Below are 23,827 nucleotides of genomic sequence, written 5' to 3' on the forward strand. Positions count from 1 at the left end.
TATTTGCAAGCTATATGGAAGATCCTAACAATTACAATATTAGCATGGACGTGCACTGATGATATTGCTTTTTCCTGCATTTTCCAGTGCTTATGTGGTCCATGTGTTTTACCACTGACACCATTGACAACAATGTAAAGGTATTTTCTGATATTTTGCCATCTAAGCTGAAGAAGGTTAAGTGTCCCAAGGGTTCAGCATCAGTTCTGCTGAAGAGCAGGATCTTGTCCAGTTCCTGCAAAAAGTGCTGGGATTGGGCTACATTTAAATGGATTCAGGGCATCTTAAAGTCACCCCAAAAATGTATTACAAATCCGATTTTATTATGTTAGTCAAGCAAAATGAACTTTACTTACACTGTATAAATAAATTGAATCGTGTTTCCATCATTCTGAGAACTCATAATTATAGCAAGCAGGCAGGAGCCATTTTGTGCACACTGTTATTAAGGCAAGTCTTGCATCATCTCAAAATCTTGTTTGTGCACCAGAATGAGGGACTCCTTGTCTATCCCCATGCACTGGCTACACAATTAAATGGTGAAGAGACTGGGGGAATGTGGGGAGAGTAGTGACATCTAGGAAATGCTGAATAGAAAGTGAAAGTAATTGCTTGCCCCTCCTCTATGCCTAAGGTATAGAGGAGGTGCAGGCACTATTTGATTGACAGCTGAGCTGTTTAAATGAGTTAACAACAGCTATGAACACTTTAATAAAAAAAAAGGAATTTAGATTTCATGTTTGATTTGAAAAGGACTTTTATTATACAGCTTTTTATGTCTGGGTGACAGGTCCACTTTAAAGAAAACATACAGGTATCTGTCATTGTAAACATGGCTGACTGCAAGCTGAGTTTTATTTCTAAGTAGGGGAATGGTAAAGAATGAAACGCTTTCATTTAAAGTAAAATATTCAACATTTAAATAGCATCAAAGAATATACATACCGTAGCTAAAAAGGAACAACAAAATAAAACATGAAAAAGGAGAATTTAGTTGACAAGACAGCTGCTTGGATGCTACTGTACTATACAGAGATTAACTGTATAGTACAGTATATAGTACTGATTTCCCAAACCTCTCTCCAGTTATATAACTTATATACACTCTGTCTATTTTAAGGACCACCATACATTTATAGTCTCATGGAAATAGTAAGAGGTGAATCATTTCCCTCTTGCATGGTTTTCTAGTTTGTTCTTCTGACAGCTCTCACCTATTTTTTACTTGTTGCCTGTTCACAATTCTCTCCTTCCAAACACTTCTTCTCAGAGTAGGATGCATGGTCTAGAGCAGAGGGCCCCAACCTTTTTTTACCCATGAGTCACATTCAAATATAAAAAAAATGGAGATAAGGGCTGTCATTGGCAACTGGCAGCTCCTATGTGGACTGGCAGTCTACAGGAGATTCTGTTTGGCAGTACATTTGGTTTATATGTAACTAAAGCTTGCCTCAAGCTCAAAACTCAAAAATAAGCACATACTTTTAGGCCTCTGGAAGCAACATCCAATGGTTGGTGAGCAACATGTTGCTCGCGAGCCACTGGTTGGGGATCACTGCTCTAGTATAACTGAGGGCATGGCCAACAGGCATAAATTGTATTCTAGAGGCCTAGCTGCAGAAGGAACAACATCTGTCCGTATAGGTATTGACTATATCAAGCGCAATACAGCAGGAACAAAACACAACTGGCGCTGAAGTTCTGTTCCTTTTCAACAGATATACAGGCTCAGTAGCACAGCAAATGAAAAAAAAGTCTCTTTCGCTCTTAGACCCACATATTCAAACCCATAATTCCATGGAAATACAGATTGGGGTATATTTATCAATGAATGACGTTATGGATCGCCACAGTTCACTAGAGTGATATTTCGCCACTCTCCATTCATTTCTATGGGATTTTTAAAAGAGTTTTTATCAAAGGGTGAAAATTCATCCTTTGATGAATATACCTTTCACTTTGATAAATATGCCTTGTTCTTTGATAAATATACCCCATAGACTGTTATATGAGGTTTGCCAATGTCTGTCATTTGCTTCACCAGTATTGAAGTGAAAACAGCAAAACGAGTGCTTTCTAATTGGATATTCTGCTGCCAGCACCAGATTTCAAATCAGTGTGCCCCTGGGCCAGACTGCAATCTCGTTCCTCACACATGTGCACGCACACTAGAAGTGCTGAGGCTAAGTGCCCAAATCTTTCATTTATCAACCCCTGCATGTGTCCTGTAGCCCTTTACCTAAATAAAACCAGAGCTGCACCAGAGATCTACAGCCTTTCTGGCTGTGCCACAAATCCACGACTGTCTGCTGCTCTTGACTTACACATCCCATTATCCACAGATAGCTCCCCCATTCTCTGGCATACAGCTACTATGACCCTTGATCACCCAGCCGTATTTACTGCCACTCAGTGGTCATTTGGCCTTGGAAAACATAAGCAGACACTTATATTACATTCAAGAAACAGAAGTGGGCAGGAGGCCATGTTAATGGAGACAGTGAATCGTTTCCCTGGCCAATTTTTTCTTCCAGCTCACATGGTAATTCTATAAGATCAAATATCAGAAATAATTTCCTTTTTTTTACCATCAACATTCATCCAACCTGAAAATTACAGTTAATTAAAAAAAAAGTTTTAATTATTAAAAGGGCTAATCATATATTTATAAATAGAGTTTATATTTAATTTTTTCACATTAAAAGTATAATACAATTTAAGGGGCATGGAGCTTTATAGGTTCAAAAAATCAGGTTCGGAACTAGGGGTTGCCCAGGAAGCAAAGGTGGTGGTGATGGACACTAGGCATGTACTTCTTCTGTTTGATCAGAGCTGCTTGCCTTGGATGCCCTCCTAACTTGGCCCAGCTGTTAATATTGCTTTTCGTTCTACAGAGCCATTACATTGCTTGTCTTATCTAGGGCATTCAATAAACACAGCAATGTAGAATGGCACTTCTGTTTATGATCTCTAGGTGTAGTGTTGACCTAGCGTCTATAGGACCAGAATATAATAACATACCAAGATTCACATTCTATAATATAACTAACAACTGCAGAGTCTTGGAGCAAACCACCTCATATGATCTCTGTATTGTATGAAAAAAAAATTAACCTCTAGTCACCCAATACTTATTAACCATAGCTCCTAAAGGATCCATACTGTCTTTCTTCTTCATCTGGATCTGGTACCCTCCTCTATCCACAACAACTAACCATAAAACCAATTTTTCATTAGCTCCAAGGTGCATTTGAATTTCCTTACAAGAAAACCACTTGTGGGTTCAAGCCCAAGCAGAAGCACATAAGGGTAGATGTAATAACACAGAATTATAGGTGTCACGATGACAACAAAAAATCGACAGCATAGGACATCCCGTCTGCAGCGCTTCATGTCTGTCTTGGTGCGTTCTGTGTGCCACTGCCAGAAACATCTAGAAAAGAAGAGGCGATAAATGTTTAAATAATAAGGCCTGATTTTTCTGACAGTTTTTAATGAACTGACACATATATCAAAGTTGATACAAGTGTCAATTTGTGTCATGTTTAGAATGGCATTTTCATCTACTAACTCCTGACACCCCAGTGCAATTTGCATGTGACGACAAAGGATTTAAACAATTATTCGTTCAATAAATTCAATCCTAAAGCAACAAGCAGAAATAATCATTACCCCGCAGTAAACTGATATATCAGATCCATGTTTGTTTTATTTATTTTTTTGTTTCAAATGCAAATTGTAGAACATGGGACCTGCTGTTTAGGTTCAGGTCAAACGGGGCTGAAGATTTCTCCTTTATTCGTTTAAAATAGTACATCAATTGTATCCAAATAATCCAGATTTTTAAAAATGATTTCCTTGTACTTGTACCTTGAAAACCTTGTACTTGATCCCAACTAAGATATAATTAATCCTTATTGAAAGCAAAACCAGCCTATTGGCTTTATTTAATATTTCCATTATTTTCTAGTAGACTTAAGGTATGAAGATCCAAATTACAGAAAGGTCCATTAACCGGAAAACCTCAGGTCCCAAGCATTCTGGATAACAGGTCCCATACCTGTAATCAATTTCTTACCTTGTTCCTTCTTAGTTTTGGAGTACTGCATTCTAGGAAGGACGGTGGCCATTCTCCATGGGTATGCAGGCTGTAAAGATAGTACACAGCTTCAATGAGAGGCTTATTTGTCAAAGAATGAAACAACAATTTGACATAAATTCCATATAAGTGATTAGCGTTTTCCTTTGCTGAATTTTCTCTATTCATCCTTTGGTAAACATTCACAATAAAATCATATGGCAGAAAAGAACCAATTACCCATTGAAATATTTTATATCCTTTCCCTGTGCTTGTATTCTTTTACTGAATTTGTTTCTGCCATATTTGCTGGATGGCTACTCCATTTATTTATCCCATCGGGAGGGACACCTGGGAAAAATTTGATAAAAATATCCATCTTCATGGAATACCCTGTACGCTACATCTCACCTATTAAATTTACTGCACACCCAGAGCTGATCAGATCCCAGTTACAGCAAAGAATATGCCATATGCGCAATGAGCCTAAAGTAACGTAAAAATTGGCTTTTTAAAAATAATATAAATAAGTGCTAATTAAATTAGCTAAATATTACACTCTGTGCTTGATCAACATTTCCTAGATCCCTTTCTCCTGTCCAGCAGATAACCATTCAGTCTGTGTATGCTGGCCTAAACACTGCCACTGAGCAATAAAGTACGACATGTATAAGCTCAGAACTTACGGGAGGAACATTGGGCACATCCTGTATTTGAGAGTGTTCCGGATGAACCACTGGAGGGGGGTAATGGATTTGCCAGTCTTCAAACGCTGGATAGACCAGGCCAGGTGGGTTGTATGGATACTGGTATGGGGGACAGACACGGCCCATGTGGGGATCTGCTATATACCTCTCCCCTAAAGCCTGAAAAACAAAGGCAATTTAATGAAATTCACTCTGATAGATTGTAAGATCTTGCACTCAGGACCCTAATTACCTTATGCATCACTTTGTCAGTTATTCACCCTCATGTACAGTGTTGTGGAAAAGGTTGAGGACTTATAAATTAAGGTAATTATAATTCATAAAAGGGTTGTTCAACTTTGAGTTAACTTAGTATGATGTCGAGAGTGATATTCTGAGACAATTTGCAATTGGTTTTCATTTTTTATGATTTGTGGGTATTTAGCTTTTTATTCAGCAGCTCTCCAGTTTGTAATTTCAGCCATCTAGACGCTATGGTCCAAATTACTCTAGCAACCATGCATTGCTTTGAAGAGGAGACTGGGATATGAATAGGAGATGAGAAAGATGAGCAATAAGAATAACACTGCATTTGTTTTAGATGGGGTCAGAGCCCCCCCCCCTCCATTTGAAAACTGGAAAGAGAAGGCAAATAATTCAAAAACTATAAAAAAAAACAAAAAAACAATGACAATGAAAACCAATTGAAAAGTTGCTTTAAATTGGCCATTCTATAACATACTAAGGGGTACATTTACTAATGGTCGAATATCGAGGGTTAATTAACCCTCGATATTCGACCGTCAAAGTAAAATCCTTCGACTTCGAATATCGCATTTCCTGCGATCGAACGATCTAATTGAACGTTTCGAAGGATTTTAATCCATTGATCGAACGATTTTCCTTGATCAGAAATTTGTTAGAAAGCCTATGTGGACCTTCCCCATAGGCTAACATTGATGCTCAGTAGGTTTTAGGTGGCAAAGTAGGGGGTCGAAGTTTTTTTTAAAGAGACAGTACTTCGACTATCGCAATGATCGAATATTCGAACGATATTTAGTAGTTTGATGTCGTAGTCGAAGGTCAAAGTAGCCAATTCGATGGTCGAAGTAGCCAAAAAAAACCATTCTTCTATTCATTCACTCAAGCTAAGTGCCCCTAAAAGTTAACTTAAAGGTGAACCACCACTTTACTGCAGTTCAGAACGAATGCCCAAGTTTCTATTTTAAGGTGATTTTCTCAATAACCAAACACTCTCCTTATTTCAAGCCTCAGAGAAGATCATGACAACCAGCTAATCATACAACCATATGTCTGCTAAAGGTTGAACAATTCAGTTGTTTTTAATTAGATTGTTGTACAGTGCCAACCCCCATCTAGCTACAGGTTATGGGATTATAACACAATAGGAGGGCTATAGGAGTTGATAAAATATGGCCATGACACAATAGGAGTTTAGGCAAATTAGGAGGAAATTTAGTTCACCTCTTCTTATTAGATACATACAGCGGTCCTTTTATTGCATTACTAAATCTGTGACATTTAGAAGGTTTACTTAAGCATGGGTTCTTACAATTTATTTACATCAGTTACCTGTATCTTTAAGCAAATAAAAAGCTTTACTAGTTAAACCTGTGGAAAAATGTGAAAAAAGAAGAAGCAGGGCCGATCGGCACTTGAGAAATTCAATTAAAAAATATTTGTATCCACCCTACGCGTTTCGCACCCATTCAGGGCACTTAGACATGGAAAAATGTGGCAATACTTGATTTTGGGTTTAAAAATTCCTACCGTTCAGTTACTGTAAGTCGAATATTAATGGGGAAATCTATGTAAGCGTAGAATTGGTGTACTGGTCTAGCTACCAATGAGCAGTGCCGGTAAGCGGGGTCGTATTTACTATATAGGCACTTAAGGGTCTGTGGCAGCTTTAAGGGGGCAGCCCTTGGATGCCTATATGGTAAATATTTCTTTAAAAAATCCGGTGGCAGAGGTAGAGGAGTAGGGGTGTTGGGTCTGGTGCCTAGGGAGGTGCGGGATCAGAATACATTGCTGCCAATAAGCATTCGCTAGTCACAAGCAAGCATCTCATTGGTTATTATGGATTACTGAATCTGGGCAAACTTACCCTATATGTAGTAAAAGACACTAAGTTTGCCCAGTAGCAGTAACCCATAGCAACAAATAAGATGGTTGCTTTTAAACAGGTGACTAGTAAATTCTACCTGCTGATTGGTTGTTATAGGTTACTGCTCCTGGGCAAAATTTGTGCCTTTTATTACACAACCCCTACCGGTGGTAAGTGATGAACCTGAATCTTTATGTCAAGATGCTTTAAAGCTCCGTGCAACTGAATGGGACAATGTTTTTGCTCATAAATTCTGCAGCCACAGAGCTGAACTAACTGCAGGCTGGTGATGTTTTCAACTAAGAGGAGCACTGGCCTGGGGTCTCAGGTAAGGGATTATAACTACTGGGGGGGGGGTACCTAACAATTAGCATCTTCACGTGATTATACCTTTCCTTCTCCTTTAAAAGCTCCTGAAGGTTTTTATTTATCATTTGACTTTTATCTGTTACATTGTGAGCTTTGTACCTGAACAGCCATGTCTACAGAATACAGGACAGGTATTGGATCCTATATCCGGAAACCTGTTATCCAGAAAGCTCCGAATTACGGAAAGGCTGTCTCCCATAGACTCCATTTTATCCAAATAATCCACATTGTTAAAAATGATTTCCTTTTTCTCTTTAATAATAAAACAGTCCCTTGTACTTGATCCCAACTAAGATATAATTAATCCTTATTGGTATCAAAACCAGCCTATTGGGTTTATTTAATGTTTACATGATTATCTGGTAGACTTAAGGTATCAAGATCCGAATTACAGAAAGATCCATTATCTGGAAAAAGCCCCAGGTCCTGAGCATTCTGGATAACAGATCCCATACCTGTACTTTACCAAACTAATTTATAATTAATACTTATTGAAAGAAAAAAAACAGTCTATTGGGTTTATTCAATGTTTAAATGATTTTCTGGTAGACTTTATCCAGAAAGCCCCAGGTCCCAAGCATTCTGGATAACAGCTCCCATACCTGTATTTAATTTTCTGACATCTTAGCATCCAGCTGCTTTAGTGAAAATGCATCTGCCGACCTTTATAACTGAACATTTCTAGAAAATGTCATGACTGTATTAATGCCTGACGCACATTTGGTGACTCACCAGGGAGATTTCCATTTACACAATATACTTTCCTCCATTACTGTGTTCCATAAAAATACTCTATTCAGCTAAGCAGCAGGGAGATTTTATACCATCCACCTTCTCAGTACAGAACAATACTGAATATTGCTCCCCCCAGCCTCATTTGTGTTTGTGCAACCCTTTGCTGAGAAGAGATATATTCAGCTAAAAAGTCCTTACTGTTTAGGATTTATGCCTTGGTGGTTGCAAAACTATCTGTTTCTGGGAAGGACCCCCTCCTTTTGTGAAAGTGGGCCTCACACATCTGTAACCCATATTTTCATAACAGCGAGAACCCCTGAACTATATATTTTTGCAAGCTTTGACACACAGATGGTTTCTGCAGAACACACAAAGCTGAACTGAATTGAAGGGGTGTAAACCCAAAACATTTGGAAATTGTTATTCTTAGAGAGTTATTTACTAAAATCTAGGGATGCCCCAAATCCACTATTTTGGATTCGGCAGAACCACCGAATCCGAATCCTAATTTGCATATGCAAATAATGGGTGGGAAGGGAGATTTTTTTTTACTTCCTTGTTTTGTGACCCAAAGTCATGCAATTTCCCTCCCCACCCCTAATTTGCATATGCAAATTAGGATTCGGTTCGAATCCGAATCCTGTTGAAAAAGGCCGAATCCTGGATTCGGGGAATCCCTACTAAAATCTGCCACCAATCTCTCATACCCAATTTTACCTTATTATTAAAAAAGCTCAATTCAATCGGTTCAGGTAAAAACTCTATAAAAACATTAGCAAAAACCTGAATTGTACGATTTTTCATGGGGGTGTTTTTCCTCCGAATCACTCAAAGTTTTCAGATTTTTTCCCCGATCTTTTTTTCCCCCCAATTTTTCGTATTTTTTGCCGGAAAGCCTAGACTTTCAGGCTAATTCCAGCACTGACCACAGAAACTAGGATAGGGACGTCTGCCATTGACTTATACATAACCTCGGTAAGTGTGAGATGATGGATTTTCGGATTCGGGCTTTTTGCAGCATCAGATTTAATAAATCTTGAAAAATTCAAGTTTTTAAAAAAAAAAAAAACATGAAAAATCCTAATTTTGACCTCAAAACCCCCCTAGTCAGTTTACAATACATATTATTACACATTGTTAATGGTTTTAAAGTTACTTGCAAATATAGCTGCTACAATGTCCTTTTCTTTTCCCTACTCTAGTGGTTCTGACTTTTGACGCAATGTAGCAGCAGAAGCCAGATAATTAACAGACCTGTAAAAAAAACAGCATGCATAGCTGAGCTCTACTACATTGTTTCAATAGTGAAGCAGTGCAAAGATGTATAGTGTTTATGTATGTTTGTGATATTCTGGGACTTGTTCCCTATGCTTTCCACAGAATCAAATGTGCACCACCCCCTAGGGAACGCAGAGAAACATCAAGTCCCAGAATCCATCAAGAATCCATCATTTCACATTAAATGTTAGGGTGGGGTTCAATGACTGTAAGACTAAAGAGGGTGGTGGAATGGACCGTGTCTCACACACACTTATTTATATGTCAACAAGGAGGAGCACTCACCTAACAGGTCCAACATTCCTGGGTGCAGGTAAAAATCTTTATGCAATAGTAGGACAGAGTACCACACTTATCAGCATTACGTGCAAAAGATTTATTATAGAAAAATATATATATTTTTTCAGATAGTGTTTATGCACCTAGATAAGACCAAAACTGAAAAAGCGTGTGTCTAAAAGGGGCTATTTTTTTCCTCTTTAATGAATATACTGTAGGGTGGAAAATTGATTTGAATGAAATCTTATTTTATAAGGCAAAATGTTATTTTTGGGTTTACATCCCTTTTAAAGTGAGATACAAAAGTAGGCCCATAGATCGTAGAATATATAATCTGTGGATAGAAAGACTCAAGTGCCACAGATCGTAGATTCTACGATCTTCTGCACTTTAGGGTTGGGGAGCAGAGGGGAGGCTTTTCAAGTCGCTCAATCTGCCCCCACTCGTTCTCCGAGTCCCCTGCCGCCGAAATCCCTTGTCGAGCTGCCACCCTACCATCACACATGCGCGTGTGCGTATGCGGGCATACACATACACATATACACACACACATATACATTTTGGGGAACAGGGGCATCACACACATTCACAGCACTCACACGCACATAACACACCCTTTGTCCAGTGCAGACACACATATGCACACTTACGCAATTTTGTGCCTTATTTTTATCACATAATTATTTTGCACGAAATACCGGTTTTACTGCCATTGCCAATAGTGCAGTCACTAACCACACTGTGCGATACCTTTTGTATGTTATTACGGTGATTATATTGTGAATTTGGTGCATTTGTAGCCATTTTATTGCATTCTCAGCTCTGCATAGGTGGTGTTTGCATGTTTCTGTCATACACACCAGGGGGCCGATTCACTAACTTCGAGTGAAGGATTCGAAGTAAAAAAACTTCGAATTTCGAAGTGTTTTTTGGGATACTTCGACCATCGAATGGGCTACTTCGACCTTCGACTACGAATCGAAGGATTCGAACTAAAAATCGTTCGACTATTCGACTATTCGATAGTCGAAGTACTGTCTCTTTAAGAAAAAATTCGACCCCCTAGTTCGCCATCTAAAACCTACCGAACTCAATGTTAGCCTATGGGGAAGGTCCCCATAGGCTTGCCTTAGTTTTTTTGGTTGAAGGCTAATCCTTCGAATCGTTCGATTCAAAGGATTTAATCGTTCGATCAAAGGATTATTCCTTTGATTGAACGATCAAACTATTTGCGCTAAAATCCTTCGACTTCGATATTCGAAGACGAAGGATTTTAATTCCCAGTCGAATATCGAGGGTTAATTAACCCTCGATATTCGACCCTTGGTGAATCGGCCCCCAGGTGTTATAATTGTAGCAGCCAGAATGTCAGTCGTGAAAATGTATATGCACTATTTGCATATGTGTATTACACATAGTTTAGTAAATCTATGATTATTTGGAATCAAACTGTTCAGTAGACCTGTGTAACTAATTCTATATGGGCGATAAGATGCATAATTATAAATAGCAATTTTTTAAAAAAAATGTTGGTATTTCACTAAATCTATCGTGGAAATACACAAAAATTCAGGCACATTTAAAAAGCTCAGGTTCGAAAAAAAAAAAAAACAATGTATAGTAGGTGAGCTAAATCCTTCCCATTATATGCCTCTAAAATGAGTAGAATGTTCAAAAACATCTGGCACCAAGTGCAAATTAAATGCATAATTTTGCTGAGGGTTAATCGAAAAACTCTCGCTTTTGTTTGGCAAAAGCATAAACAATAGAAAAGAAAATAATTGACCATCATACCTGTTGCCTTACAGCGTCACGAGCAGTTTCCCTTTCCCTTTCTCTGCACAAATCTTCCTGGCAAGAGTGCAGCTGAAACCAGACAAGGGTTGGTGGGGGTGTTAGACAAATCAAACATATTGGACTCAGCAGCACTGAATATGTTCTGCATTCAACCATAAATTCACAACTATTTTTATTTAGCGTCATAAAAATGCATTCTCCCTTTTGATTTACACAATTGTAACAAGACTGCAGCAGCACTGCTTCTTTCTGCAAAACCTGCACAACCCTAAGTTCTCTGATTATATATAGTTCTCCAGCATTTACCTGCGCATTGATCTGCCCCAATTGAGTGTGTAGCAGTTCCAGCTGTCTCTTTAGCTCTTCTTTATCCTCGTTCATTCTCTCCCGGTCTCTCCTTTCCTTCTGGAAGTCTTCTTCAAAGATCTTCACCTGAATAGAAAGAGAGCACTGTGCAGTAAAACAGCTAGTCTAGTCCTGTTACATGGACTCTTGGCCAACAATTTAGGGACTCTATTATGTGATCCCACTGTATCACAAGAGCTGTTGCTAAGAGAAAATTCCATGTCACCCATCCCACTAAGCTGCCAAAAATGATAAATCTTGTAGGTTGGTCTCCCAATTGGCTCATACAGGAACAGGTCTGTCCATGACTAGATTATGGGTACATGACATTTAGTCATCTTCGCTTCCCTGTGTACAACAGAATGGCAATAATGAATGCAAAATACAGGTATGGGACCTGCTATCCAGAATGCTCTGGACCTGAGGTTTTCCAGATAACAGATAAGTAATTTGAATCTTCATACCTTAAATGAGTTGTTCACCTTGGAATTAACTTTTAGTATGATGTAGAGAGTGATATTCTGAGACAAATTGCAATTGGCTTCATTTTTTATTATTTGTGGTTTTTGCATTATTTAGCTTTTTATTCAGCAGCTGTAAAGTTTGCAATTTCAGCAAATGACCCTACCAATCATGCACTGATTTGAATAAGAGACTGGAATTTGAATTTGTAGCCTTACGGAGCATTTGTTTTTTTAGATGGGGTCAGTGACCTCAATAGAAAATTGGGAAGAGTCAAAAACTATAAAAAAAAAGATAAATAAATAATGAAGACCAACTGAGAAATTGCTTAGAATTGGCCATTTTATAACATACTAAAAGTTAACTTAAAGGTGAGCCACGCCTTTAAGTCTACTAGAAAATCATGCAAATATTAAATAAACCCAATAGGCTGGTTTTGTTTTGATTAATTATATCATAGTTTGGATCAAGTACAAGCTACTGTTTTATTATTATAGACAAAAAAAAAATCTGGATAATGGGTTTCCAAATAACGGATCCTATACCTGTACTCTGTTTTATATTGATGCACATAATGGTTGTGAGCTTGTAGACATCTTGTCTCAGTGAATGCCAGAACAATAGCAATACGTCTGGTCACGGCTTATACTGACAGTTGCAAGAAAACAATTCAGCAAAAGAAGTCCTCTGTACTACGGGGAAAAGCAAGCCGTGTAGTGTTTACTGTCCCTTAATGCACCATTGCAGTATGTGCTCATAATTTTCAAGTGCTTTTAAAGTAAAACAGCCTTAGTGTACGGCATATTTATTTCAACACTAAAGGATCTATTACCTAAGCACTTTCCATTTACACAATAGCCTGCTGCATTAAAGGGTCTGTTACCCAAAGTGCTTTACAAATACAAAACACGCATTGACTTAAAAGGGTCAGTAACCCAGATAACTTCACAATTACATAACACTCACTAAATTAAAGTTCTACTTACACACACAATGTGCATGGCTGGTCTGAACCCCTCTGCACTGTACTGTATTCAAACATCATGTTTAATCAAATGGAATGAAAGCAAAGCTTTTATCAATATGGTAAACAACATCTTTCACTATGCATCCTCCGCCCCCATAATGTATTGTAAGGTTAAACCATTTTTATTTCATGGGGAGTTTTTGGCCTGGCTACTCACAAGCTACTGCTATTGCTAATGTAGTAAATAGAGAATTAAAAAACTCCCATTATCTTGTCTATTTGTAGAAGCAGAAGAAAGGAAAACAAGCTCTTTGCCCCGAGTTCAGGGATTGCTGGGAACGGAGATATTTGCAGTTTCTCATAAGTTAGCCTGAATTTAAAAAACTCTTACTATGAGTGACATATGGCTGCTTAAAACATGTTTATTCTGATCATCAGTCCCACTGCAAAGTCACTGCAATTACGTACATTTTATTTCTCCTGCTCCCTGAAAAAGTCAGAGAGCTGTTTGTATGTTTAGACCCCAAAGTTAATTTAAAAAAATTCCAAAACCGTAGCGCTCTGATCACTACTAGTGTATTTTCTTTTTTACAGTAATCAAATATATTGGTGGCTCTTCCCATTGTTAACAAGCTAAAGCAAAGCAAAAACACCAATATATTCATTATCACTGAAAAGGGAAAAAAGGCCCTTTTACATGGAGTTTTTCTTTAAAGGAGACATATTTATTGTGTGAAAAAACAAGAATGTGCCAGTGCATTATAATCTTTTAAATAGAAGGAATGTGCTTTAAAAAGTAGTGTTTGTAGTTGATTTGAACTTTCTGTAAAAACCCTAGTAGTCACACCCATCTGTTCCACCTTCTGCTGCCTCCTTTCCCAGATTGTGCAGGGAAGCACTCAGCACACTGCATTGTAGTTTTGGAACCAATCGGCAACTAGGCTGACCCGATAGGAAAACTCGTCTTTGCTTTTGTGACTTCACGCCTGTTATTGGCTATTCCCCTAATACTGTGCTTCTGGCAGGGACCGTTACAGCACGCCCACCCCTTATTTGAAACATGGACAGGGATCATAGCACATCTATAGGGAGATCCAACGAAGAAGCTATTTTAAAAGATAATATTCATTTTTTAGCACCAAGTGAAACCAGTGCCATTTATTTTTCATTATTTCCTAAAAGAGTGTAGTTTTTTTTTTTTTAAGTTATGCTATATGTCTCTTGTAAATGTTGCACACAAACAAGTTCAAATATCCCGGCCAGATGCACAAATGGAAAGTAAAACTGTTTCCCGAAGCCCTACTCTGAGATGGGTTGAGAGTCCAAAAATACCTGTTGCTTAAGGACATCATTCTGCATCTGAAGTTCCTCCCGCTGGGGGAGTCCCGAGTCCTCGAGGGATGAGAGTAAGGAGGGAGAACAAGGCCCAGGCATATTGAGTGCTTCTTTCAGAGCCTAAAAGTGCAAATATACTGTTAATTATAGTGCAAAGATACTGTTAATTATACAAATGTAATGGTTATAAGGTGGTTATACCTATAGTAAATGGACACCGACACAGATCAGTGTTCATATCGTTGTTACTTATTATAAGTTTACTGATTTTATCCTGAATAAGGTCTATGTTCAGAGTTTACTTATTTTTTTCATGAATACCCTTGATTAAATACATTTCTAACCATTATATATACTTCTTTGAAGTATGTTTTTTCCCCAGGTTACTAAACTAAGCCATAATCAAAAACAATCAATATATACAAAAGTGTTAAAAAAATAATCTACAAACATTTGAAATGAATTGAGATGTACCCCAAAGCCATTCCTGCTGCCTCCCAATAACTTCAGTGACTCTGTTAGCATAAGAGGTTCTTGACCAGTAGGTTCCCCAAAGGTCGACCTATATCTCTATACAGTCATATGAAAAAGTTTGAGAACCCCTCTTAATTCTTTGGAGTTTTGTTTATCATTGGCTGAGCTTTCGAAGTAGCAACTTCCTTTTAATATATAACCTGCATTATAGAAACAGTATTATTTCAGCAGTGACATAAAGTTTATTGGATTAACAGAAAATATGCATCATAACAAAATTAGACAGGTGCATACATTTGGGCACCCCAACAGAGATATTACATCAATACTTAGTTGAGCCTCCTTTTACAAATGTAACAGCCTCTAGAAGCCTGCTTTAGCCTTTGATGAGTGTCTGGATTCTGGATGGTGGTATTTTTGACCATTCGTCCATACAAAATCTCTCCAGTTCAGTTAAATTTGATGGCTGTCGAGCATGGACAGCTTGCTTCAATTCATCCCATAGATTTTCCATGATATTCAGGTCGGGGGACTGTGACGGCCATTCCAAAATATTGTTCTTCTCCCACTGCATAAATGCCTTTGTAGATTTCGAAGTGTGTTTAGGGTCATTGTCTTGTTGGAATATCCAACCCCTGCGTAACTTCAACTTTGTGACTGATGCCTGAACATTTTCCTGAACAATTTGTTGAATTCATCCACCCCAGTCCCGGAACTAGCCACACAGCCCCACAGCACGATGAAACCTCCACCAAACTTGACAGTAGGTAGCAGGTGTTTTTCTTGGAATGCAGTGTTCTTCTTCCACCATGCAAAGTGCTATTTGTTATAAGTGCAGAAAGGGCTTCTTTCTTATCACCCTGTCATACAGATGTTCTTAGTGCAAATTGCGCTGAATTGTAGAACAATGTACAGATGCACCAACTGCAGCAAGATGTTTTTGTAGGTCTGTGGAGGTGATCTTTGGGTTGTCTGTACCCATTCTCACAATCCTCTGCATATGGCGCTCCTGTATTTTTCTTGGCCTGCAAGACCTGGGTTTTTCAGCAACTGTGCCTGTGGCCTTCCATTTATAGATTACATTCCTTACAGTTGAAACTGACAGTTTAAAACTCTGAGATAGCTTTTTGTAGCCTTCCCCTAAACCATGATACTGAACAATCTTTGTTTTCAGATCTTTTGAGAGTTGCATTGAGGATCCCATGCTGTCACTCTTCAGAGGAGAGTCAAACAGAAGTACAACTTGCAATTGGCCACCTTAAGTACTTTTTCTCATGATTGGACACACCTGCCTATGAAGTTCAAGGCCTAACGAGCTAATCCAACCAATTTGGTGTTGCCAGTAATCAGTATTGATCAGTTATATGCATTCAAATTAGCAAAATTACAAGGGCACCCACATTTTTGCACAGCCACTTTTTCACATTTGATTTAATTTCATACAACTGAACACCGCTTCACTAAAAATATTTGTTCAGAAAACACCCCAGTACTCAGATGTTCCTGGGAAATAAAAGACATACCACTGTTATCTTTTTTTGTTGAAAGTGGAGTAAATTATTATGCAGGCTGAGAGGGGTTCCCAAACTTTTTCATATGACTGTATACCATTTTCTCTAGTGTGTCCAATCCCCTAAACTTCTCTCAAGCTGCCAACAGCACCCTTGTAGCTCAATTACCTTGTTTAGTCGGGTAATCTCTCGTTCCTGGTATTCCCTTTGCTTGCTGGTGGAGCTCAGTTTCTCATGCAGAAATTTGTTCTTCTGTTTTAGTTCCTGTAGCTCAGATTCCAGTTTCTGAATCTGTGACTGTAAAAGAGAATAATGGAAAACGTTCAAGAAGTGTACGGAGAGACCTCCCAGCAGCAGGTTGCAGCCTTACATTGTACTGCTCACTACCTGCTGTATCTTAAAATGAACAGGCTCATCAGTATCATAATTACTTCTTGGACATCCTGTAAATAAGAATTTGTGGGTCCTATTTTAAAGAGCTTCAATTAACTCAGAATGAAGATGTTTCGGTAAAACTATATGCCATGATGGGTGCTCTGGTGCTGAATCTAGAAAGCAAGAAGGCCAGAAAAAATGGATTCCCCAACACACCCACTAAACAGTCATCTCAACTGTAGAAACATTTCAACTTTATGGCATATGATTCCAAATATGAGGCATGTGCTAATAATGTTCCATGGAATGCTGAATAGTCTCTTATGGGCTTCAGGGAAGTTGTGTTAATTTCTATTTCATGCTTGGGGGCAGTGGACAGAACTACATTAACAACATTGTAGACTTCAAGCTCTAAGGGGCCCACTTCCTCTATTTCGCATTATAGTAATTTAAAGCTGGCAGGAGTAACTGGGACTTGCACACATGGGTGCATATCAAACATTTTTGAATCATTCATATGTGAATAGATTAAAAGGTATGTGGAGGACTTTGAACACATAGTGTAAATATTTATTTCCCGTGGTTACTATTTTACTTGTGGTGAAAAGCAAATACATGACTACTGTGCACGTGAAGACTTGCCAAACAGGATCACTGATAGATAATTATTTGCTTTTAAACAAATAAGGCAATGGGACAAAATAAATAAGGTGATTAAGTTCCCGTACCCCCACATAGAAATAATCTGACATGACTGCTGCAACAGAATAACCTTTATAACCTGCTATACTGGACTTTCCATTCCAAAAAACAGTGCATGTGCTGAAATAAAGGTGGCCATACACGGGTCAATAAAAGCTGCTGACAGACGACGCCGGCAGCTTATTGGCCCATGTAGGGGGCCCTCCGACAGGCTTCCCCAATATATGACCAAAAAATGGTTTTAAAAAAAAAGTTAAATTTTACAGCTCATTGATGCGGTCCTTGCTCTGAATTTTTTTGTGCAATCAACAAAAGCAGACCACTAGGCTGGCTGATGACCAAAAACCCAAATATAATAGGGGAGCAATTTCATACCTAAATCTGACAAATTAGCCAGTGGGGTGATCTAACAGTTTTGGTTATTTCAGGGGTCAATCTTCTCATTCTACCCCCTTGCCTGCGCTATTCAGCATGTCACCTCATTGGATGTGGTGTGCTTGCTCTGTTGGCCTGGAGTCCAGGTAAGATGCACCATCTGTTAGTTTAAAGGGGCAGTATACTATAGATAAATATTTTATTTTATTAACATAAATGCAATGACTAGGGCTTGGGCTGAACATCCTTTTTTTGCATATGATAAACTCAAATAATGGACAGCACTTCTGGACAAAGGTTTATTAGTAGGCTGCTGAAAAATGCCTAACGCTTTTCAGGAGTGGATCCCTTAATCATAGGCTAACCCTCAATTACACACAGCAGTTCTTTTATAGAAACAATTCTAGCGACCCCTAATGGGCTTTCTATAAAAGTGCACAGTTTATTTAAATACTCCCAATCACGTGTCCACCACTCCCCAAGTGACAGAGGATAAGTTCACAACATTTAGTATGTCCTGTCCTTCCTTTTTGGATTCATTCTCAGTCTGTAGGGCCTTTCCCCAAAACCGTTTCCATCCTCTTCTAGTCTTCTTTCGGGTCTGTCCTTTCTCCAGTTCCAATCTCCCCCTTTCTTGTTTCTTCTATTTCACTTATTGTTCCTGGTTGAAGAAGTTTTTTGACCTTTTTGACCGTTTCCATCCTCTTCTAGTCTTCTTTCGGGTCTGTCCTTTCTCCAGTTCCAATCTCCCCCTTTCTTGTTTCTTCTATTTCACTTGTTGTTCCTGGTTGAAGAAGTTTTTTGACCTTCTTGTATTATCTGGGACCTCCCCTGAATCACTTGAAAAACAGACTGACTTATTGTGGTAACGTTATTTTGTCTTGTACCTCAAAATGGATTTTGGTCTCTTCCACGTATATACTGTATTGCTCTCATAGTCAGCTCTGTCTCTGTTAAGTTTAAATTTTTCCGTAAGCTTACTGTTTGTTCAAGAATTGATAGATGCTCCTTTAGTTTTATATCCAGCTTGCTCAGCTCCGGTAATTCATTGTAGCTTGACAAAAGAAGTTGGGATTCATTAATAAGCTCCCTTGTAGCAGATAATTCCTGCTTCTTATAGTCAATAATAAGCCCCATAAAATCAATAGAGCATCTGGACAGGATATCATTCCATTTCTTCACAAATACCTAATCTTCTCAGCCGAATGTAGGGAATTTTCTAATCCTCAAACCCCGGGGATCCACTTCTTATGGACGAATGCAATAATGGGAGGCAATGTTTGCTTCCATTTTGGAAAGTCTAGGAAATATTTATAACAGATCATATGCCAGGAAGGGATATTTGTTTCTCAAACAACTTCACTGATGGTAAAATGTCTGCACCAAGAGCTCTCTCTAGTGGCACTTGTTTGTCTGGTTGCAAGCTGACTAAGACATGCCTATCGTAAAATGAATGACTATATCCCTCCTTTTGACTTATTACATTCATCTTTCCTCTTTTTATTACCCACCAGCTCCTTTACATCCTCTCACCTCTTTTTCCTCAATTTTGTCTCTAGCTAACAGAAGTTTTCGGTCAAAATCCCTCTGCTTCTGATCCCTTTGCACTTCTTGCTCACTTTCAGCCTTCACTGCTTGCGAGAGCTTCTGCCTCAGAGATGTGATCTGAATAAGAAATTTGACAGTATAAAGAGTGGGCTGAATTTTATATACATATCATTTTATGATTAATGTTGATTAAGAGGTTTTAAAAGGGGTTGTTTACCTTTGAATTAACTTTTACTATGATGTACAGAGGGATATTCTGAGACAATTTGCAATTGGTTTTCATTTTTTATTTGTAGTTTTTGGGTTATTTAGCTTTTTATTCCGCAGCTTTCCAGTTTGAAATTTGAGCAATATGGTTGCTAGAGTGCAAATTACCAATTACTAATTATCAACCATGCATTGCTTTGAATAAGAGACTGGAATATGGCCTGAATAGAAATATGCATAATAAAAAGGAGCAAAAATAGATTTGTAGCCTTCTAAATCATTTGTTTTTTGGGGGGGTCAGTGACCCCCATTTGAAAGCTGAAAAGAATCAGAAGAAGAAGGCAAATAATAAAAGAAAAAACACTAAAAAAAGAAAAAATGAAGGCCAATTGTAAAGTAGCTCAGTAGTACTGTAGCTGTTCTATAATATAATAAACCTCACATAAGTTGAACTACCCTTTCAAACCTAATCATCTACAAAAAGAGACATCATTGTAAAAATGAAGAAGAATCAGAAATCTGCATTAGGCCATTAATCACAGACACTTGAAAATGTAAATAAAGTGAAAAAGCAATAGAGGCGGGACCATTTCCTTTATTAGCAGTTACCTTCTCTTCATATTGCATTTTCATAGAGCGGAACTGTTGATCCCATTGTTTGTTCACTTCCAGAAGCTGTAAGAGAGAGAATATTAGTGCCCGGTACCTCTGCAGAACTCGGATTTGCTGGTAGATGCCTACAGGCTGAATTGGCACCAGTTATAATTCATCAGTTTGCAATCTGCCTAGATACTTTAGGAAGACTCGTCAGGAGAAAACATATGATTTAATTTAATAACAGGATATATAATTTTAATTTATTTCAATTTTACCCTTCTAGGTCTACATATTTAATTTACTGGCAATAATAATATTAATAAATAAACTAAATAATATTAATTCAATTGGTTTAACCATCAAATAGTATATTAAGGACTTCTTAAAACGTCCTTTTGTAAATTTTCCTTCCTTTTTTTCTTTTTTCTGTCACTGTTTGCATGGCCTAGGTTGTAATTTTTCAGTTAAAACTACAAGTAGGTATGAATTCTTTACTGGCACGTGGGAGGTTAAACAGGAACATGGCATTATGCCTACGTAATGGTGCCCAACACAAAGGTGTCTTCGGCTGCACTATTGTTTAATAAGAATGGCTCTGAATGGAGAACAGTATCATCAATCATCAATGGCACTGAATGGAGAACAGTAACATCCTTGGCCAATTCAATTCTTCACTTCACCAAAAACAAGGTGTCCAAGACCCTAAAATTGCCCATTATTGTCCCCATAAAAATTGAACATAGGCAAATGTCATAGATCTTACCCAAAAGCATACATACTGTAGCTGTGTAATATTTGACCTACTTTTCGAGTTTCGAGTTGACTCTTACTCATTTCTCCATGCAATTTTTCTATTTACATGCAGTTTTAATATTTACCTCTGTCCTCTGGTGTTCCAGTATTTTCACCTTTTTCAGCAGGGACACATCTTTCACTGCTGGCTTCTCTGTCAGCTTTGCTACCTACACAGAGATATGTCATTGGTTACTGGGGAGACTGGGGGCTGCATTTCAGCATTTGGAGGTACCATAAGGGACATCTGTAGCCTTGACAGAGGGTGGCAAATTCTATTAGTCGTGTAATATAAAGCAGTAGTAACATCAGCAACAGTATAAAATGATAGCATTGCGTGCAACACAACAACATAAATCAGATGCAGTATTTTGTGTAGTGTCAAATTCATTTGTCCACCATGTTTACACTAGGGATGCACTGAATCCAGGATTCAGTTTGATATTTGGCCAGGATTTGGCCTTTTTCAGCAGCATTCGGATTCGTTGAATACTCGTGCCTGGCCGAACCGAATCAGAAACCTAAAATGATGTGACTTTTGTCACAAAAGCAAATATTTTTTAGCAGCATGATGCAAGCGAGGCTCTTTTTTTTCCTTCCCCCACCATCATTTGCATATGTAAATTAGGGTTCAGATTCGGTTTGGTATTCGGGCAAATCTTTCACGAAGGATTTGGGGGTTCGGCCGAGTACAAAATAGTGGATTCGGTGCATCCCTAATTTACACAGACCCAGCTATCTCCCATAGCCTTCCTACTATGTTATAATTTCTCTACAATAAACCAAAAATTTGTGTTACCTAGTGGCCATGGGGTGTGAGCTCCAACATGGCAACTACATCTAAGTCCATAGATTTTCTCTAACCCTGTATAGAGTGTGGGAAAACTCGTTTCTGATTTACTCCTTTATTTGATTATCCTTCTATAGTATCAGCATTTTTTGGTGGAATTGTTCATCGTTCACTTCGGGTCCTTGACAGGGGGTGGAATGTAAAAGTTCCCTGTCTCATTCACACAGCACACACCTAGTGGTAGAATGTAGCATAGGATTAGGACTGACCTGTTGGATTCCGGAGTTCTCTAACTTGGCCGCATCTTCTGGTGCTCGAGTTTCTACTCCACCTCCGGGGTGAAATCCTGTCCCGCCCCCTCGATCACTTTGTAGGATAAGTTTCTTCAGTTCCAGGTTCTCATACCTTTCAACATAGTCAGGAAAACCCTTGTTACTGATAACATTTTAAAAACAGACATGTCTAATTACGATAATTTCGAAGGATTGGTCGGACTTCCCTAAAATCGGTCGTTCGGCAAGAAGAATCGTCGCGTCTTTGGGGAGTTTAACCTATAGCTCTCCATTATAGCTGAATTAGTAGAATGTGATACGAATAATGCTAGTTCAACAACAAAGTTAGTAAACAACACTGCAGGATCAATGCAGGTGAATTAAAAAATCATTTCACAAAAAAAAGACACCTCCAAAAAAATAAACTAAACTGCGGCCCATCAGCTGAATCCGAGTAGACAACACTGAAGCATATGCTAATATATCTAGCAAGTGTTACATTATATAATCTGTCCCTTTCCCTTTTGACATCTTTCCCAGCCATGTTATGCTGGGGGCAAAAGAGGCTCCACTAAAACAGCCACAGACAATATCCAGAGTCTGCCTCCTAACCTTACAGGTGCTTCACACAGACTCTCTGCTGGTCAAATAAAAAGTTCTCTGCACCCCAGCAGAAGTGAGCATGGGGGCATCCATTGATAAAATCAGTCCATCTCTGCTAATAATTTGCTAAATTCACCGATACACTGATGTGATGTCTGTTAACTCCTTCACATGGAATCTTATAAACTTTGCACCATTATCTGAGCTGTGACTCCATTGCAATCACCTGAATGGAAAAACTCTTAACAGCGTCAGTACTGGAGCTTTTAAGCCTAAACACATGCACTAGAGCATCTTAGGCTGAAAATGCCGAAGGAGGGAAGACTTCTCTGATGGCTGATCTTTGCTGGTGGAGGATATGCCGCAGTTGCCACAAGTCTTAACAGAATTTTCTTAATTAGTCCCCAAATAAAAGCAAAAGTGACACCCATGTCATGCTGATTGTCCCCTAAAATAGCCAGATTCAGGGTCTGCAATTTACTCAAACAGGCTGGTCAGAAAAGGAGCTCTCAAAAACAGTGCCAGTGCTGAAAACCAAACACGCTCGCTAGAACCAGTACATTTAAGAGAAGGGAGGAGCAAGGACTCTGATGGCTGGAGGATGCCCCAGATGCCACAAGCCTTAGGATCAGTTATTTATTTTTTATAAATAAATGTACTTAATGTCCAAGATATTTTAGCAACAGCACATTCTTTTATGAGATTCTGTTTGATTCCTTTGTGGAGTATTCATTATGTGGGGGGAGGGGAATATCTCACCTGTGGGCTTGCTCGGCCTGCGTCCTCTGGTTCCAGTCGGCTTCCAGTTTGGATCTTAGCTCTTCATTCTCCTTCCTAAGCTGCTCACACAGAGTCTGTCAAGGTCAACATGGACACTGGCATGATTGTGTGACTCTATTAACATCCTGCATTAATAGCTGCATAAAGAAAATGCTTCATGGGAGAACTAGGTAATCAATCGGAAATTTTAAAAGCTGCATTTTTCTACATTCACAAGCAAAGGAGGAGGGCAGCATGGGCTTATGAATAGGGACCTCTGATGTGAGGCTGCAGCTAAATTTGCCCACTGAATCACTAGGATACTGCTCCAACAATGAGATCACACCAAGAACCTGTATAAAC

At 38.6% G+C, this 23,827-nt stretch overlaps 1 protein-coding gene across 1 annotated transcript in view; it reads right to left on the reverse strand.

Moving 5' to 3' along the window:
- Positions 1–739: 739 nt before the first annotated feature.
- The window catches only part of tnip1.L (TNFAIP3 interacting protein 1 L homeolog), a 55,709-nt gene continuing 32,621 nt past the window's right edge, over positions 740–23,827 (reverse strand). The window contains exons 7-18 of the mRNA XM_018251287.2: positions 23,465–23,559; positions 22,100–22,235; positions 21,127–21,210; positions 20,261–20,326; positions 19,430–19,561; positions 16,613–16,741; positions 14,457–14,579; positions 11,657–11,782; positions 11,348–11,419; positions 4,765–4,944; positions 4,079–4,148; positions 740–3,433 (exon numbers count right to left, since the gene is read on the reverse strand). Of these exons, the coding sequence (XP_018106776.1) occupies positions 3,390–3,433; positions 4,079–4,148; positions 4,765–4,944; positions 11,348–11,419; positions 11,657–11,782; positions 14,457–14,579; positions 16,613–16,741; positions 19,430–19,561; positions 20,261–20,326; positions 21,127–21,210; positions 22,100–22,235; positions 23,465–23,559 (1,257 nt within the window). The 3' untranslated portion in view covers positions 740–3,389. The remainder of the gene's footprint in view (positions 3,434–4,078; positions 4,149–4,764; positions 4,945–11,347; positions 11,420–11,656; positions 11,783–14,456; positions 14,580–16,612; positions 16,742–19,429; positions 19,562–20,260; positions 20,327–21,126; positions 21,211–22,099; positions 22,236–23,464; positions 23,560–23,827) is intronic.

This window comes from Xenopus laevis, chromosome 3L (assembly GCF_017654675.1).
Source record: "Xenopus laevis strain J_2021 chromosome 3L, Xenopus_laevis_v10.1, whole genome shotgun sequence".
Taxonomy (NCBI): domain Eukaryota; kingdom Metazoa; phylum Chordata; class Amphibia; order Anura; family Pipidae; genus Xenopus; species Xenopus laevis.